General features: G+C 38.3%; 2 protein-coding genes across 7 annotated transcripts in view; both read left to right on the forward strand.

Moving 5' to 3' along the window:
* Nucleotides 1-15740, forward strand: part of LOC102406256 (RUN domain-containing protein 3B) — a 190740-nt gene extending 175000 nt beyond the window's left edge. For all 6 annotated transcript variants that reach the window (XM_025290984.3, XM_025290982.3, XM_025290985.3 and 3 more), the window contains one exon: nt 13316-15740. In XM_025290984.3, the coding sequence (XP_025146769.2) occupies nt 13316-13461 (146 nt within the window). In that variant the 3' untranslated portion in view covers nt 13462-15740. The remainder of the gene's footprint in view (nt 1-13315) is intronic.
* Nucleotides 4206-5701, forward strand: LOC102393421 (calmodulin-1-like). Its single transcript, XM_006043018.4, has one exon. It carries the CDS (start codon nt 4395-4397, stop codon nt 4842-4844), a length of 450 nt encoding a protein of 149 aa, XP_006043080.2. The 5' UTR covers nt 4206-4394; the 3' UTR covers nt 4845-5701.
* Nucleotides 15741-17160: the final 1420 nt, after the last annotated feature.

Raw genomic sequence — 17160 nt, forward strand, 5'->3', positions numbered from 1 at the left:
ATACATACATTACAGGTAGTACTCTGATCAAAATGCAAAAGAATCATAGAATTTGTTAATTTTTTTATTTAAAGGGGCCTTTCACCTGGGGATAAATAAACCATCTATTGAACAACTCTTGGGTGAAAGTTGAAATTACGAATTTCTAAAAAATGCCAATGCAGACTCTGCATAGCAGACTTTGTGAGATTTACTTGTCTATGACCAACCTAGACAGCATATTAAAAAGCAGAGATGTTACTTTGTCCACAAAGGTCCATCTAGTCAAGGCTATGGTTTTTCCAGTGGTCTTGTATGGATGTGAGAGTTGGACTATAAAGAAAGCTGAGCGCAGAAGAATCGATGCTTTTGAACTGTGGTGTTGGAGAAGACTCTTGAGAGTCCCTTGGACTGCAAGGAGATCCAACCAGTCCATCCTAAAAATCAGTCTTGGGTGTTCATTGGAAGGACTGATGCTGAAGCTGAAACTCCAGTACTTTGGCCACCTGATGCGAAGAGCTGACTCATTTGAAAAGACCCTGATGCTGGGAAAGATTGAGGGCAGGAGGAGAAAGGGACGACAGAGGATGAGATGGTTGGATGGCATCACCAACTCAATGGACATGGGTTTGGGTGGACTCCTGGAGTTGGTGATGGACAAGGAGGCCTGGCTTGCTGTGGTTCATGGGGTCGCAAAGAGTCGAACATGACTGAGCAACTGAACTGAAAAAGGAAAGAAAATAAATGAGTTTTCCCAGCCCCTAAAACTAGAAAAAGAACCAAAAAGTAAATAAAAAAGCATAAAGAATAAAATAATAAAGATAAAATCACAAGTTAATGAGATACAGGATAGAAAAGATATTTACTTAATAAATGAAGAAACCTTAGAGACCCAGATAATTCAATCATAAAGGGAGGAAAACAAATAAAAATTAAGGGAATAAGTTTAACCTGATAAATACAGTATAAAAAATAAAAAAATGATAGGTCAATACCACTTATTGATATAAAAGTTTTAAATAATGTATTAGTGAACAGAATCTAGCACCACATAAAGAAATGATACACCATGATCAGAAACATAAGATTGATTCAGTATTAGGAAATCTATTAATATGATACACCATATTAATAGATCTGAGATGGAAAAGATTTATCATCCACAGATGCCAGAAAACCCTGGGCAGAATTCAACACTTGCGTAATAAACATTCAAGACAGAAGACCTAAGTAATACTTACCTTACATGAATATGTATATGTGTGTGTGTGTCTGTCCTAAAACCAGCATCTTAATGGGGAAATGCTGAGATACCCATTGTTTCTACCACTATTTAACATTATACTGGAGGTTTAGCCAATACATTTAAAGAAGAAACTTCTAGGGACATGAGAACTGGATATTAGAGTTTATAGCATGAACATGGGAAGCACAGATAAATAACACTAATTTAGACAATAAAAAAAAGTCTTGGAGCTTCTCTGTGGTTAAGAATCCACCTTCAGGGGACACAGGTTCTATCCCTACTCCGGGAAGATCCCACAAGCCACAGAGGAACTAAGCCCGCGTGCCACAACTACCGCGCCCACAGCTGCAGGCTCCTGAAGCCTGCATTCCTCGAGCCTGTGCTCTGTAACAGAGTAGCCCCTGCTCGCTGCAACTAGAGAAAACCTGTGTGCAGCAACAGAGGCCCAGCACAACCAGAAATACAAAACTCAAACTGCAAAGTTTAAAAAACAAAGTCTTCTAAAGTAACAGGATATAAAATTATACAGAAATCAGTAGCCTTCACATGTGGTACAAATAACCAGTGACTCTGTTAGTAGGGAAAAAGAAAAACTATTTAAATAGCAGGAAGATAAAATATTTAGGCATTGTACATTTCTTATTTAGTTTTTTCCTATCTAAGGAGAGCTCTAACCATTTTTAAGAAATACAAAAGCAGACTCAAGTGAATGGAAAGAAATACTTTCGAGTTTTCTCCAAGTTAATGTGAAGTTGACACAATCCTGCATATGCTTTTATTTTCTAATCCAGTAAATTTATCCTGGAGATATACTTAAGTAGCACAAAACTATGTATGTCCAAGGTTATTCTGTCCACTTAATACTTGTTTACATTCTATACTTTTCCCTGAATGCTTATCACTTTGAAGAATTTCTCTAGCTACCCCCTTTTTAAAATTTAACTTTTTATTTTGAAGTAATTGTAGATTCACATGCAGCTTAATATATAATACAGAGATCTCCATATACCCTTCACTCAGTTTTCCTCCTGGGCAACATCTTACAAAACTGTACAATATCACAGTATAATCCACTGATTTCACTCAGATTTACATGTACTCAGTCGTGTGTGTTTTTAGTTTATGCCATTTTACATGTGTCGGTCCATGTATACACACCACCGTTCAGACATGGACAATTCCTTCACATAAGGGATCCCTTATGCGCCCTTTATAACCATACCCACCTCCCTCCCAGCCATGCCTTGCCTCTGCCCCTTCCCTAACCCACAGCAAGCACTAATCTGTTCTCTGTTACTATAATTTGTCATGAAATTATGAATAATATTGTATAATAAAATCATGAAGCATATTAAGATAGTACATGGACTCTTTGGATTGGATTTTTTCACTCAGCATAATTCCCCTGAGATCTGTCCCAGTTGTTATGTGTCTATTTTTTTATTGCTTTTTGAATTTTTATTTTTGCTTTTTTTATTGCTAAGAATATTCCATGGTATGGATGTGCTATATCATTTTTGTTTTGTTTTGAAACCAGTCATTGAGAGACGTTTGGGTTGGTTTACACTTGAGGACTGTAAAGCTGCTACCGTTGACTGAACATTTGTGTTCCCCTAGATTCATCTGTCGAAACCAAATGTCTAGTATGAGGATATTAGAATGTGGGCATTGGGAGATGATTAAGTATGAGGATGGAGGCTTCGTGAATGGGATTAGTGCCCTTAAAGAGAGACCCCAGAGAGCTCCTTTCCCCCTTTAGTCTTGTTAGGACAGAGTGAGAAGGCTACTGTCTAGAAACCAGGAGACAGACCATAACCAGAGACCGAATTTGCAGTGACCTTGATCTTGGATTTCCTAGTTTCCAGAACCATGAGAAACAAATTTCTGTTGTTTATAAGCCACCCAGTTTATGATATTTCTGGTATAGCAGCTGAAATGGACTAAGCTGCTATGAACCTTAATTTACAGGTTTTTGTGTGAGCCTAAGTCTTAATTTCTCTGGGATAAATACCTAGGAGTACAGCTGCTAGGTTGTATGGTAGTTGCATGTTTAGGTTTTTAAGAATCTGCCCAACTATTCTTCAGAGTGCCTGTTCCGTTTTGTATTCCCACCAGCAGTGTATGAGCAATCCATTTGTCCACATCCTTGCCATCTTTCGGCGTTGTCACAGCTTTTCATTTTAGCCGTTGTTATAGGTATGCAGTACTATCTCACCATGGGTTTAATCTGCATTTCCCTGATGGGCTTCCCAGGTGGCTCAGTGGTAAAGAATCTGCCTCCCAATGAAGGAAGACTCAGGAGACATGGGTTCGATTCCTGGGTCAAGAAGATCCCCTAGAGGAGGAAATGGCAACCCACTACAGTATTCTTGCCTGGGAAATTACGTGGACAGAGGAGCCTCCTGGGCTAAAGTCCATGGGGTCACAAAGAGTCAGATACAGCTGAGCCACTGAGCATGCATGATGGCAAGTGACGTTCATTTTTGTGAACTTATTTGCCATCAGTATCCTCCAGTGAAATATCTCTTCCTGTCTTAGTCTATTCTCGACTTGAATTCCTTTTTTTTTTAAACTGTTGAATTTTAAGAGTTCAATAGATAATTCTAGAATTGATACATGTTATAAAACACTCAAACTTGATGGGTAGCTATACATTTTAATGCTTTCTCAACATAGATTACTCTTTCGAAAAATACTGACTCTTCAGGAAAAAAAATGTCTTGGAAGTTCAGCATTTCTTTTCCTGGCTGTTTCTTACATTGCATCACAGTAAAAATGAAAAAATTTTAATTTAAAGACTTTCATGACATCATCCCAATTTTATAATGTACTTTATACCTACTTTTCTTGTTGAATGTAAGCTGGATGGTAAGTTCATTAAAATTTCTTTTGTGCTTTACTGCATTGATTAAATTTTTATAATGAATATGTCATTTTTACAAACATAATAGATGTTTTTCCCTTCTAAAAACAAATACTGGGCGCGGCGGCGGTGCTGGGAGCCTGGCGGGTGCGGAGCCGTTAGCGCAGTTGGCGGCGGCGGCGGTCGGCGGCGGCACAGCGCTAAGCGCACACGGGGCCCCGGCAGCAGCTGTAGCGGAGGCGCCCTGCGGTCCCGGCCCCGGCGCGGCCACCCTCGCTCTCTTGGCCTCCCTGCCTCGCTCGCACCATGGCTGATCAGCTGACCGAAGAGCAGATTGCTGAATTCAAGGAAGCTTTCTCCCTGTTTGACAAAGATGGTGATGGCACCATCACAGCCAAGGAACTTGGAACCGTCATGAGGTCGTTGGGCCAGAACCCAACAGAAGCCGAATTGCAGGACATGATCAACGAGGTGGACGCTGATGGTAATGGCACCATTGACTTCCCAGAATTTTTGACTATGATGGCTAGAAAAATGAAAGACACCGACAGTGAAGAAGAAATCCGCGAGGCATTCCGAGTCTTTGATAAGGATGGCAACGGTTACATCAGCGCCGCAGAGCTCCGCCACGTCATGACAAACCTGGGAGAGAAACTAACAGATGAGGAAGTAGATGAGATGATCAGAGAAGCAGACATCGATGGAGACAGGCAAGTCAACTACGAAGAATTCGTACAGATGATGACTGCAAAATGAAGACCTACTTTCAACTCCTTTCCCCCCCCACTAGAAGAATCAAATTGAATCTTTTACTTACCTCTTGCAAAAAAAAAAAAAGTTCATTTACTCATTCTGTTTCTATATAGCAAAACTGAATGTCAAAAGTACCTTCTGTCCACACACACACAATCTGCATGTATTGGTTGGTGGTCCTGTCCCCTAAAGATCAAGCTACACATCAGTTTTCTGATATAAATACTTGTCCTACCTTAACGATAAGGAAGCACTTAGTGGACTCCTGGCAGGTCCATCTGCTCATGATTAATAACACTGTTTGGGCTGGCCAGTTTTTCATGCATGCAGCTTGACAATTGAGCACAGTCAGGCATTTGTATTAAAAATGAAAAAGTGAAAAAAATTCAAAACCTACTCAGAGGGGTTCTAGTTCAAATTGTTAGTGTAAATTGTAGCCGGTTTACTGAGAAGAAGCATTTAAAATTGGTTCGCCTCAGGATGCCATGTGGGTAACTGTCCAGGCGGAGCGCCCCTGCTGCAGGGGGGCCTCTCTACCGTCCCCTGGCAACCGTGACACGCTGGCGGTGCACCCGTCTGCATCTGCGGCGTTGTCCACGTTGTGCTGAGTGGAATGGGTGTCAGGGTATCACCATTCATACAAATTTTTAAAAAGAAACTTTTATCAAGGGAGCATCTTTGGACTCTTGTTTTTAAAACCTTCCGAACCATGACTTGGAGCCGGCAGAGTAGGCTGTGGCTGTGGACTTCAGCACAACCATCAACATTGCTGTTCAAGAAATTTACAATTTACGTCCATTCCAAGTTGTAAATGCTAGTCTTTTTTTTTTTTTTTTTCCCAATAAAAAGACCATTAACTTCAAAAACAAAAACAAATACTGGAAATTAAATACATCAAATGTATTGTTTGAAGTGGTGAATTTAATGATAGAACTGTAAATGACCATTACTTTTACATATTTTTCACATTTTTAGTTAAAAGTATTAACATCTGTATATGACAAGTCTTAAGAAATAGAGATTTGTTACTTATTACTTGAAGAAAAGAATTATGTGCTTGTATTCTAAAATTTGATTCAAACAGAAAAACCTTTTATGCCTTTATATAGGCCCCTACATTCCTCAAGGATTTATTTTAATGAATGCTATAGTAAAGAGGTATAAAACAAAAGGAAATTCTACATTCCTACTGATTATTTACATTTTTAAAAAATTTTATAAGTTAAAATGCACCACAGTTGTTGATAGGAAGTTTGAAAAGTTGTCTTTTTTTTAGGAAGCATGTGTTAAGCCTTTCATATGTGACTGCTGTTATGCTCACAGCTACATATTGCATCAAGTCTAACCAAAAAAAATAAAAACCCTGAAAAAAAGAGAATGCCAACAATTAAACTAACACATTTGTCCATATTTCTTAGCACTTTTAAAAGTTCTTTAGACTTAAAAAAAAACCTGTTTCATTTTAATTCTTATAACATAAAATCCATCATTTTATAAAACAAACTTTTTAAACTCACCATATTAAAGCATACACTTCAGTGGTATTTGGCATATTCAGCGTTGTGTAACCATCACCGCTGTCTAATTTCAGAACATGGCCATCACCCAGTAGAGGAGCCCTGCTGTACCCACTGGGGTTCAGTCCCCATTCCTCCTTCCCCCTCCTCCTGGTGACTACTAACCTATCTTCTCTTTGAATTTTTCTGTTCTGAACATTTCATAAAATGAAATCATACAAAGTGTAGCTTCTTTGGGGCCTGGTTTTTTGACTTAGCGTGTTTTCACAGTTCTTCCGCGCCGCAGCATTCATCAGTTGCTTCGTTTCCTTTTATGCTCACGTGGCATTCCATTGTACGGCTGCACCAGTGTGTGCGTTCGCCATTTGAGCATTTGGGTTGTTTCCACTTTGGGGCTTTGATGAAGGCTGCTGCTGTGAACATTCATGTACAAGTTTTTGAGTGAACTTACGTTTTTCTCTTGGGTATATAACTAAGAACAGAATTGGCTGTATCATATGTTTAACCATTTGAGGAGCTGCCAAACTTATGGTTTTTTTTTTTTTGAACAGACAGTTGCATTTTACAGTCTCACCAGCAGGGAGGGTTTCATTTTATCTTCACCCATACTAACACTATTTATTGTCTGTCTTTTGAAATAGCCATCTAATAGGTATGATGTGGAATTTTATGATTTTGACATGGACTGCGCTGATGCATAATAATGTTGAACATTTTTTCTTTCATGTGCTTATTGGCCATTTGTATATCACCTTCAGAGAAATGTCTACTCAGATCCTTTGACCATTTGAAAATTGCATTGTCTTTTTATTGTTGAGTTGTGATAGTTCTTTATGTTTATTTTGGATTGTAGACCCGTATCAGATAATACAAATTGCAAGTATTTTCTCCCTTTCTGAGGTGTGTGTTTTCACTTTCTTGCTAATGTTCCTTAAGTTATAAAGTTGTCGATTTTGACAAAGTCCAATTTATCTAGTTTTTCTTTGGGTTGCTTGTGTTTTTGTTTGGTGTCACATCTAAGAAAATGCTGCCTAATCCAAGGTATATGTATTAAGTATAGGTATATGTTTTAAGTATAGGTATATGTATCCAAGGTATATGTATTTTTGTATATGGTGGGAACTAAGGTTCCAATCTCATTCTTTTTGTATGTAGTCAGTTGTCCCTGGACCATTTGTTGAAGAGACTCTTCTTTCCCTCACTGAATGGTCCTAGAACTCTTGTTGAAATCCATTACCCGTACGTGTGTGTGTTCATTTCTGGATTCTCAGTTCTGTTCTGATGGTCTGTGTGTCTGTGAAGGTGCCACATCATCCTTAGTCCATATGACACTGCCTTAAATTACTGTAGCTTTGCAGTAAGCTTGAAATCAGGACATGCGAGTCCTACAAATTTGTTCTTTTTTAAGATTGTTTCAGTTTGGGATCCTTTGCATTTCCTATGACTTTATTTCACATATAATTTGTTCTCACTTATTTATTTTTGACCCTACTGGGTCTTGATTGCTGCGTGCAGGCTTTCTCTAGTTTGGGTGAGTGGGGGTACTGCCGAGTTGCAGTGCTCGGGCTTCTCACTGCAGTGCTTCTCTCGTTGTGGACCACGGGCTCTAGGGCACTCAGGCTCCAGTAGTTGTGTTTCCCAAGCTCTAGAGCTCAGGCTCAGTAGTTGTGGTGCATGGGCTCAGTCATTTCGTGGGATCTTCCTGGAGGAGGGGTCGAACCCATGTCTCCAGAATTGGCAGGCAGATTCTTTACCACTGGACCACCAGGGAAGCCCCCATATGAATTTTAGAATCAACTTGTCATTTCTAAAAAAAGGCAGTTAGAATTTTGATGGGGATTACATTGAATTTTTAGATCAATTAGGGAAACACTGCCATCTTAACAATATTATCTTCCAATCCAACAAAATAAGGGATGTTTTCCCCTTTATTTCAGCTTTCTTACAGCACTAGTGTGTAGTTGTCAGTGTACACACTTTCATACTTTTGCTTAAGTTTATTCCTAAGTATTTTACTTTTTTAGATGCTATTGTAACTGGAAATGTTTAATTTTCTGATTGTTCATTGCTTTTTTTTTGATCCAGTCAAGGATCACAGAGAGCATTTAGTTTTCAATCTCTTTGGTGTCCTTTCATCTAGCAGAGCACCGTGCCCCTCCCCCCAACTTTTTCTCTCATTTGAAATTTATGTATTTTATGCACCGAGCCAATTGTTTTGTTAAATCCCTGACAATTTAGATTTCTCTAGTCGTTCATTCTTAGTGTATTCTGGTTACACATATTTGGGAAGAATCAGTCAGTTCAGTTCAGTTGCTCAGTCGTCTCCAACTCTTTGCGACCCCATGGACTGCAGCATGCCAGGCCTCCCGTCCATCACCAACTCCAAGTTTACTCAAACTCATGTTCTTTGAGTTGGTGATACCATCCAACCATCTCATCCTCTGTTGTCCCCTTCTCCTGCCTTCAGTCTTTTCCAGCATCAGGGTCTTTTCCAGTGAGTTAGCTCTTCGCATCAGGTGGCCAAAGTATTGGAGTTTCAGCTTCAGCATCAGTCCTTCCAATGAATATTCAGGACTGATTTCCTTTAGGATGGACTGTTTGGATCTCTTTGCTGTCCAAGGGATTCTCAAAAGTCTTCTCCAACACCACAGTTCAAAAGCATCAATTCTTCTGTGCTCAGCTTTCTTTATACTCCAACTCTCATATCCATACATGACTACTGGAAAAACCATAGCCTTGACTAGACGGACCTTTGTTGGCAAAGTGATGTCTCTGCTTTTCAATATGCTGTCTAGGTTGGTCATAACTTTTCTTCCAGGGAGCAAGCGTCTTTTAATTTCATCGGGAAGAATACAGTATAAATAATGCATCTTTTTTAGTACACGCATTAGGAGGTCACTGACCTTTTTGCACACTGAGAGACCCTTTAAAAGACAGTTCCTTTCGACATCCCGGTAGTCTGCCACAGCTTCCTTGCTTTGTGGAAAACAAGATGTTCTGAGTTTCTTTGGTACATTCCATGCCCATACCCAGGATCAGCTCTTTCTCCAAGAAGTCCTGTTTACACTAGAAAATTATACCGGAGAACATAATCTGGGCCATACAGGTATCTGTTATGACTGGACTGGTCACTGTTTCTAGCCTCTTCACTAGCAAGCTAGGAAGTTTGTTTTTTTTTTTAATAAATGCATTTATAATTTTATTTTTTTTAATATAAATTTATTTTAATTGGAGGTTAATTACTTACAATATTGTATTGGTTTTGCCATACATCAACATGAATCTGCTCCAGGTGTACACAGGTTCCCCATCCCGAACCCCCCTCCCACCTCCCTCCCTGTACCATCTCTCTGGGTCATCCCAGTGCACCAGCCCCAAGCAACCAGTATCATGCATCGAATTTGGACTGGCGATTCGTTTCATATATGATATTATACATGTTTCAATGCTATTCTCCCAAATCATCCCACCCACTCCCTCTCCCACAGAGTCCAAAAGACTCTTCTATACATCTGTGTCTCTTTTGCTGTCTCACATACAGGGTTATCGTTACCATCTTTCTAAATTCCATAAAAGAAAAATATACCTTAAATTTATTTTACTTTGTAATTCATACATAAAAGGTTTCCATGTACTTGATTTTGTATTTTTATATCTTTCTTATGAGGAAAATATTGGTCCCTAGTTTATAGGAACATGATTATTTGCTTTTCCTTATTATTTGTTCTAATTTCAAAGTAATATTGTCTCTATTACTAAAATAGGGTAAGTAAAATAGATTAAGATTCATTTTTAATTATCTTGTGAATATATCCTAGAGTCAGAGTACTATGCTTAAAGTTCATCTCAACTCTGCTAACTTCTATATCATAAGTAACTATCTTATTAGTTTAATTATCTATTGTTCTTTAAAAACATATGCAAATTAAAATAAATTCATGTTCCTCAATATAAAAGATCACATTTATGTGCTTTGCTTTTTCCACTACATACTATATCCTGGAAATTATAGAGATCTTTCTCATTCTCTTTTACACCTGCATATTATTCCAGTGTGTATGTTAGACTTTTAGTCTTTGCAATTACTGTGTTATAATCTATATGTGTTTTTTTTTTTTTAACCCAAGAAAGGATGTATTTATTTCCCTTAGCCATAGTGGTTTGGACAATGATTCTCTGAACAGACTCTGCACATTTGCCCATATTAGATGTGTTTCTTTTACTATTTCTTTTTTTTTATTTTATTTTTAAATTTTACATAACTGTATTAGTTTTGCCAAATATCAAAATGAATCCACCACAGGTATACATGTGTTCCCCATCCTGAACCCTCCTCCCTCCTCCCTCCCCATTCCATCCCTCTGGGTCGTCCCAGTGCACCAGCCCCAAGCATCCAGTATCGTGCATCAAACCTGGGCTGGCAACTCGTTTCATACATGATATTTTACATGTTTCAATGCCATTCTCCCAAATCTTCCCACCCTCTCCCTCTCTCTCAGAGTCCATAAGACTGTTCTATACATCAGTGTCTCTTTTGCTGTCTCATACACAGGGTTATTGTTACCATCTTTCTAAATTCCATATATATGTGTTAGTATACTGTATTGGTGTTTTTCTTTCTGGCTTATATGTTTTAAAAATATGTGTAATCTAAGTATATACGCTCAAAGAATTGAAAATAGGACTCAAACAGATACTTGGATGCCAGTGTTCATAGCAGAATTATTTTCAGTAGTCAATAGGTGGAAACAACCCAGATGTCCATACAGATGAATGGAGTAACAAAATTTCATATATGTACACACCATGGAATGTTACTGAGCCATGGAAAAGGAATACATGCCACATGCATGGGCCTTGAAAAAAAAAATTACATTAAGTGAAATAAGCCAGACACAAAAGGGCAAATGCTGTATGATTCCACTTTTAAGAATGACTCTAGGAAGGGCAAATTCACAGAAAGTAGGTTAGAGGTTTCCAGAGACTGAGGGCAAGGGGAGAAAGGAAAGTTACTGTTTAAAGAGGTAGGGAGTTTTTGTTTGGCATGATGAAAAGGTTTTGAAATCGTGGTTAGTGATGGTTGTACATAGTGTGAATGTAATTAATGCCACTGAATTGTAGCTTTGTGTGTGTGTATGTAATTAGCAGTAAATCTCTTTGAAATATTATAGGTCAATGATAAATTAGGAATTTGGGAGAAACCATTCAAGCATTTGAGTTTCTGGAGCATTTAGCAAGAACTCTAAATGGCCTGAAATAGGTCTGTAAGCTTAGACCTTAAAAGGAGCATCTGTATCTTTTGATGATAACAAACGTTGTCATCAAAATAAAGTGAAGTCGCTCAGTGGTGTCCGACTCTTGCGACCCCATGGACTGTAGCCTACCACGCTCCTCCATCCATGGGATTTTCCAGGCAAGAGTACTGGAGTGGGTGGGGTGCCATTTCCTTCTCCAAAGGATCTTCCCAACTCAGGGATTGAACCTGGGTCTCCTGCATTGTAGGCAGATGCTTTACCATCTGAGCCACCAGGGAAGTCCTTCATCAAAATATGATAACATTTAAAACCCGAATGTAACAATTATTCTTCCATGTTTTCCTAACAGTGTTGTATCTTCCTATATTTTATTAGTCAGCGAAACCATGAAGTGAACATAGTCATCTTTTGGTGTCTGTTCTCATTTTACAAAGGAACGAGCAGGCTCAGAGAAGATGCCTTTCCCCAGGTCACACGGCTGTAAAGAACACAGGCATTGTTTCATGTCCCAGCAGAGTTCTTACTGAATCATTCATTATGTAATTATGTAACGTTGGTCTCCTGTGTGCTAGCACTGGGAATATGACGACGACCACAAAAAACTCCATGTCCTTTCTCGGTCTGTGATTTTGTAATGGAGGCGAGTGCCCCACAATGATCGTATAGCATGACAGTGAAGGCACTGCAGAGGGGCTGTTTGAAACAATGCATGATATTCAGAAACCTCTGACATCTGGGTCAGTTTACATTTCTGTAACCACGTGAGTAAAGCCTAAGCTTTCCATCTTCTCTGGAAAACTGATTTTCACCTTCTTAGCCTTTTACAGCCTTAGGCCGGCCTCTTAGAGCAAGCATGTGCACAGTGGGGGTTGAAACTTGTTCTGCTCGGGAAAGAACATGTTTTCCCCAGGCATGGACACAGAGCTCTGCCACTCCTCCTTCAGGGGCCAGCTGACTTCTAGCAGGTATTCCTGGTGCAGAGTAGATGCTGAATAAGTTTATTCAGTTATTCAGTCAGTGGACAGAGGTTCCCTAGGTCCAGCCTCCAACTGAACTGAAGCAGTTCTGCTGCTTCTGCATCACTTTACTTTACCTTTACCCACATACGGACTTCCTGTATTTCTGTCACCTGGGCACTTGTATTGTTGCTATAGTTTTTTGTTATTCTTTACTAATTGAATATGACTATGCTGCTGCTGCTGCTAAGTCGCTTCAGTCGTGTCCGACTCTGTGCGACCCCATAGACGGCAGCCCACCAGGCTCCCCCGTCCCTGGGATTCTCCAGGCAAAAACACTGGAGTGGGTTGCCATTTCCTTCTCCAATGCATGAAAGTGAAAAGCGAAAGTGAAGTCGCTCAGTCGTGTCTGACTCTAAGCGACCCCATGGACTGCAGCCCACCAGGCTCCTCCGTCCATGGGATTTTCCAGGCAAGAGTACATATTCTCCCCCAAAAAGGTAAATTCCATTTTTGTTCCAGAATATCTCAAGCTTCCATATCTAGAACCTTAAAAGAATCACAAATAATCCCACTGTAATGTTTCTATAAGGGGCAGCATTGAAACTACTGGAAGATCAAACGTCAACATACACATTTGATTTTACACTGTTTTATACAGTATGTAAAGTTTAATGGTTTTAGGATCTTACTGGTATCAAGCTTCAAGAGCAATTAAATATTTGTTATCTTATCCTGATTTTCAGGTAAAGAAGATACTCCCTCATTACTTGGCCTCTGTGGGTCTCTAACGTCAGTGGCAAGTTACAAATCTCTAACAAGCCTAAAATCGAATGACTACCTTGCAAGTCCTACAACAGAGATGACAAGTCCAGGTCTGACTCCATCCTGAAAAATTGTATGTAAAAGCCAGAAGTTTTTATGTTGCAAATAGTCCATATACGTAAGTTTGACTGCTGGGAAAATCTTTGGAATTTTATATTGTTCTGGGACATGTCTGGAATTCTGTTGCTTGTATTAGAGAATTCAGTCCACTCCATGTAAACTTCTGGGTGAAAAAAAAATGCTGCCATTTTTCATTTTAAAATGATTATATTTGTCACTGAAGTTTAAAAATAGGCTTAAAAAACTTTCAGATATCCTCTAATAATCCATTGCAAATTGTACATATTTATTATTCAGCTGATTTTCATATATTTAAATGTATTATAGTTGCCAGAGACTGAGTTCAAGGTTTTATTCTAGATATTTAAGTATTTTCTTTTGCTGTCTTATTCAATGATTACATTTTCTAAAAATGACTTATTTCATATTTCATGAACTCCTTCCCAGGTTCTGATGTTTAAATGCCTTGTCTTTGAAGTGAGGAGAAAGGTTCTCAGCTGCGGTTTCACAGCAATTTATTCAGTTTGTCTGTAACAGTTACCATTTAGCATCAACCTAACATTCCATTCAGCATTTTATAAATTTTGTAGGACATGCCTTTAGGCAGTTACTAAATTTGTTCGGGTCACAAGGAAAATATTTTACAGTATTTTAGGCTATTTAGGTAAAATGAATAACATTTTGTTTTCCAAAATTTCCTTTAAAGTTTACCAATTTTAAAATTGATCACATTTATGTCCCATAAATTGGAAAAACTTAAAAATGTAGAACAGATGTTGAAAACAATTTTATCAGGAAAGATTTCAAGTTCATTTAAGGATTTGAGAAGTTTTAAAATAAGGATCAGTGGGCTCATCACCATACTGAACAGCATGTCTGACACCCAGTGCTGTTTTTCTCTCGTGTGCAGGATTGAATTGTGTCTTACGTGCTTTAACAGCTTCTGTCATTAATCATGCCATAATCTCATTTTAAAACTGACCTTAAAAATTACTAGTTAAAAATTAGTTTTCTTAAAAATCTCTGAGCTGTCTTTTAAATTTTTGCAAATTTTGAAACAGTTGTACATTTGGTCTCCCCCAAATTCCACCATATTGAAAAAGGAAATGTATGAAGTGTATTTTCTAGAGTAAGATGAGGAAAACATGGTCAATTGTGCCAAAGATGTTTTATACATTGTTTACATGAAGAGGCTACTACAATACTTATCTGGGACTTTGTATGCTATGTTTTATTTGTTAATAAAACATTACATTCAAACTTAGTAACTTTGACTATTGAAAGGACATTCCTCCTAAAATATTGAGAGAAAAGCAGCACTTACCACAGTCATTCTTTGTATTAGAAATGTGGGAGTGTGGTGGTTCTCTGCAATACTTGACTCTCATTATTCAGAATTTAAGATAATAAACAGTAACAAGGCTAGTCATGTGTTAAGATAGTTCGAACAATGTCATTTCAAGGACAAAGAAGACCTGGAAGCCCTTAAGTTATTTAGATGTATCAGAACATACTCAGAGCTTTCTTCCTTTAGCTTAAGTCTTTGGTATTTGTAGTAATGCAAATATTCTTGAGAAATGGTACCATCAATCTAGTCTTAATTCTGTATACCTTATTGTGAATGATGTATCTATAGCAATTTGTAATTCAGCATGGGGAATGGAAGGAAGGTTAAAACAGGGTTACTGGAAACCTTGGGAGGAGCGAATGAGAGACGATTAAGGGCAGGGTGGGGGGACCTTTGAAAATTTTAGGCTTTTAGCCTTAAGCACTGTTGCTGCTGCTTTCCTAACAAGTCAGACTATTTCAATGCTTTCATTCATGGGCCACTCTCAAACGACATTATCCTTTAGTAATTAAAGAAAATCATTGTTACATTTTCCATGCATTTTTATAATATAGAAAGGAAATACAGGATTCCATAATTGATCAGAATTTTCAGATTTGTTCTAATGTGTACAGAATCTTGTGCCTCTTAACGCGCTGCTGAACGCAGACTGAAACATGACATCTGAGGACAGTGACTTTTCCTCCTTTCTTGGAGCTCTTGGTATAAACTTGATCTGTTAATGTGACTTCAGGTTTCTACACAGTTCATTTCCCGCTACTTATAGTGATAGTTTGTTAGTGTTTGCATGAGGTGTGTCTCGATCTTCAGCAGTGTTCATTGTTCACGCACCCTCCCCTAAACAGAATGCTGAGCTACATGCTCCTATTGCCATGTGTATTTCGTTGCCTTGATGTACGATACTTGTTGCATGTATATTAAACATTTTGTACCATGAAGCAGTAGTCTTATTTTTTCTTTGACAAATGTTATTTGATTCAAGGTATACACTGAATTTTTGTTTCAACAAATTTGGTAAGTGTATATTAACACTTCAAATACTAATATGAAAATTATTTTGGAGAACTCTTCATTTTGTTTCAAATTTTTATTTTCTAAAAAAATGACATAATATGGTTTAAAATTGACAACATTCACTCACTGACGTGTAAAATGGACCCACCACCATCCTCTCAGCACCTATGTGATGGCATCAGGATAAAGTCAACATTAAATAAAATTGAAAGTTCTGAAGCGGTAAGTACCAAATGCAAACTACTATTAACTGTGACTGATAGGAACCTTAAACATCCAAGTAGACTAAGTTGGTTTTAAGTCATCTTTATTAGGTGTACATACAAGTTTTCAAGTGGTTAAAAATGTTTCTCAAATTTACAACTTACGTAAATTCTTTGTTAAATTTCCCACTGTTGGTTACAGTTTCTGGTTTTGATAAGCTCATACACTGGATTACTCTGGAAACGTCACATGACTGCTTTGAACATCAGGGCTCTTAATTTCTTTTACCTGGTCCACTTTGCTCTTTAGTAAGCAAAGCAACTTCTATTTTGCTTTAGCTTTTTCCTCCACTGAAAGGAAGGGGAAGATAAAATTATACCAATGCCATGGTGGTACCTTTTAAAAATATACTTTAGTATAAACCAAAACTTTTGTTTTTAAATAGGTCACCTGATCATAAGTCCCATTTTTCATCCTGCCAGTCATTTTTCTAAAACCAGCTTCACTGTACAACACTTGGTCTCAATACGTGACACATTCTGGTGTTTTCTGTTTTATTCTAGGCTAACCTATGCTATCCTATTTTCTTTCAGTTAAAAAAAAAAAGGTCTTGAGAGAAAGACAAAACACAACTCTAACTTTTCAGAACTGGGCCCAAAATACTTCCTGGGTTTTCTCTTGCCTTCTTGTTGCTCATTGGCATACCAGGCCCCCTGGACTCCTTTCCCATCTGATCTACCAGGGGGCATGTACACTCTGCTCAAGCCGCTGGTGCTAAGTACCACTGCCTGACTGAAGACTCCCAGCCTCCAGGTATGTTGCCTTGGACTGCCTGTCCTATGAACCATTTCCCAACCAGCCTCTGCACCCCAGGACAGGGAGAATTCTTCAGCTTTTCCATTACTTCTTTTGTTTATTTCTAATAATCACAGCTGAAACCTTAAGACCAGTGAGAGTAGCTGCAATATCTTACCTCCAGTGCTTTTTATACCGCCTACCACAGTAAGTGTTGAGTGATGGATTAAAACATAATAATAGTAATCTACTTTTAAAAGTTCATTTTGGACAAAAATTAAAAAGTAATACACTAAACTTTCCCATATTCCTGGAATTTGTGCCCCAGGGGAAAAAAAAGAGGCT

The sequence above is a fragment of the Bubalus bubalis genome, chromosome 8 (assembly GCF_019923935.1).
Source record: "Bubalus bubalis isolate 160015118507 breed Murrah chromosome 8, NDDB_SH_1, whole genome shotgun sequence".
NCBI lineage: Eukaryota > Metazoa > Chordata > Mammalia > Artiodactyla > Bovidae > Bubalus > Bubalus bubalis.

Excerpts from the sequence above, each read along its gene's own strand:
- LOC102393421 (XM_006043018.4), top strand. The coding sequence starts at position 4,395 with ATGGCTGATCAGCTGACCGAAGAGCAGATTGCTGAATTCAAGGAAGCT.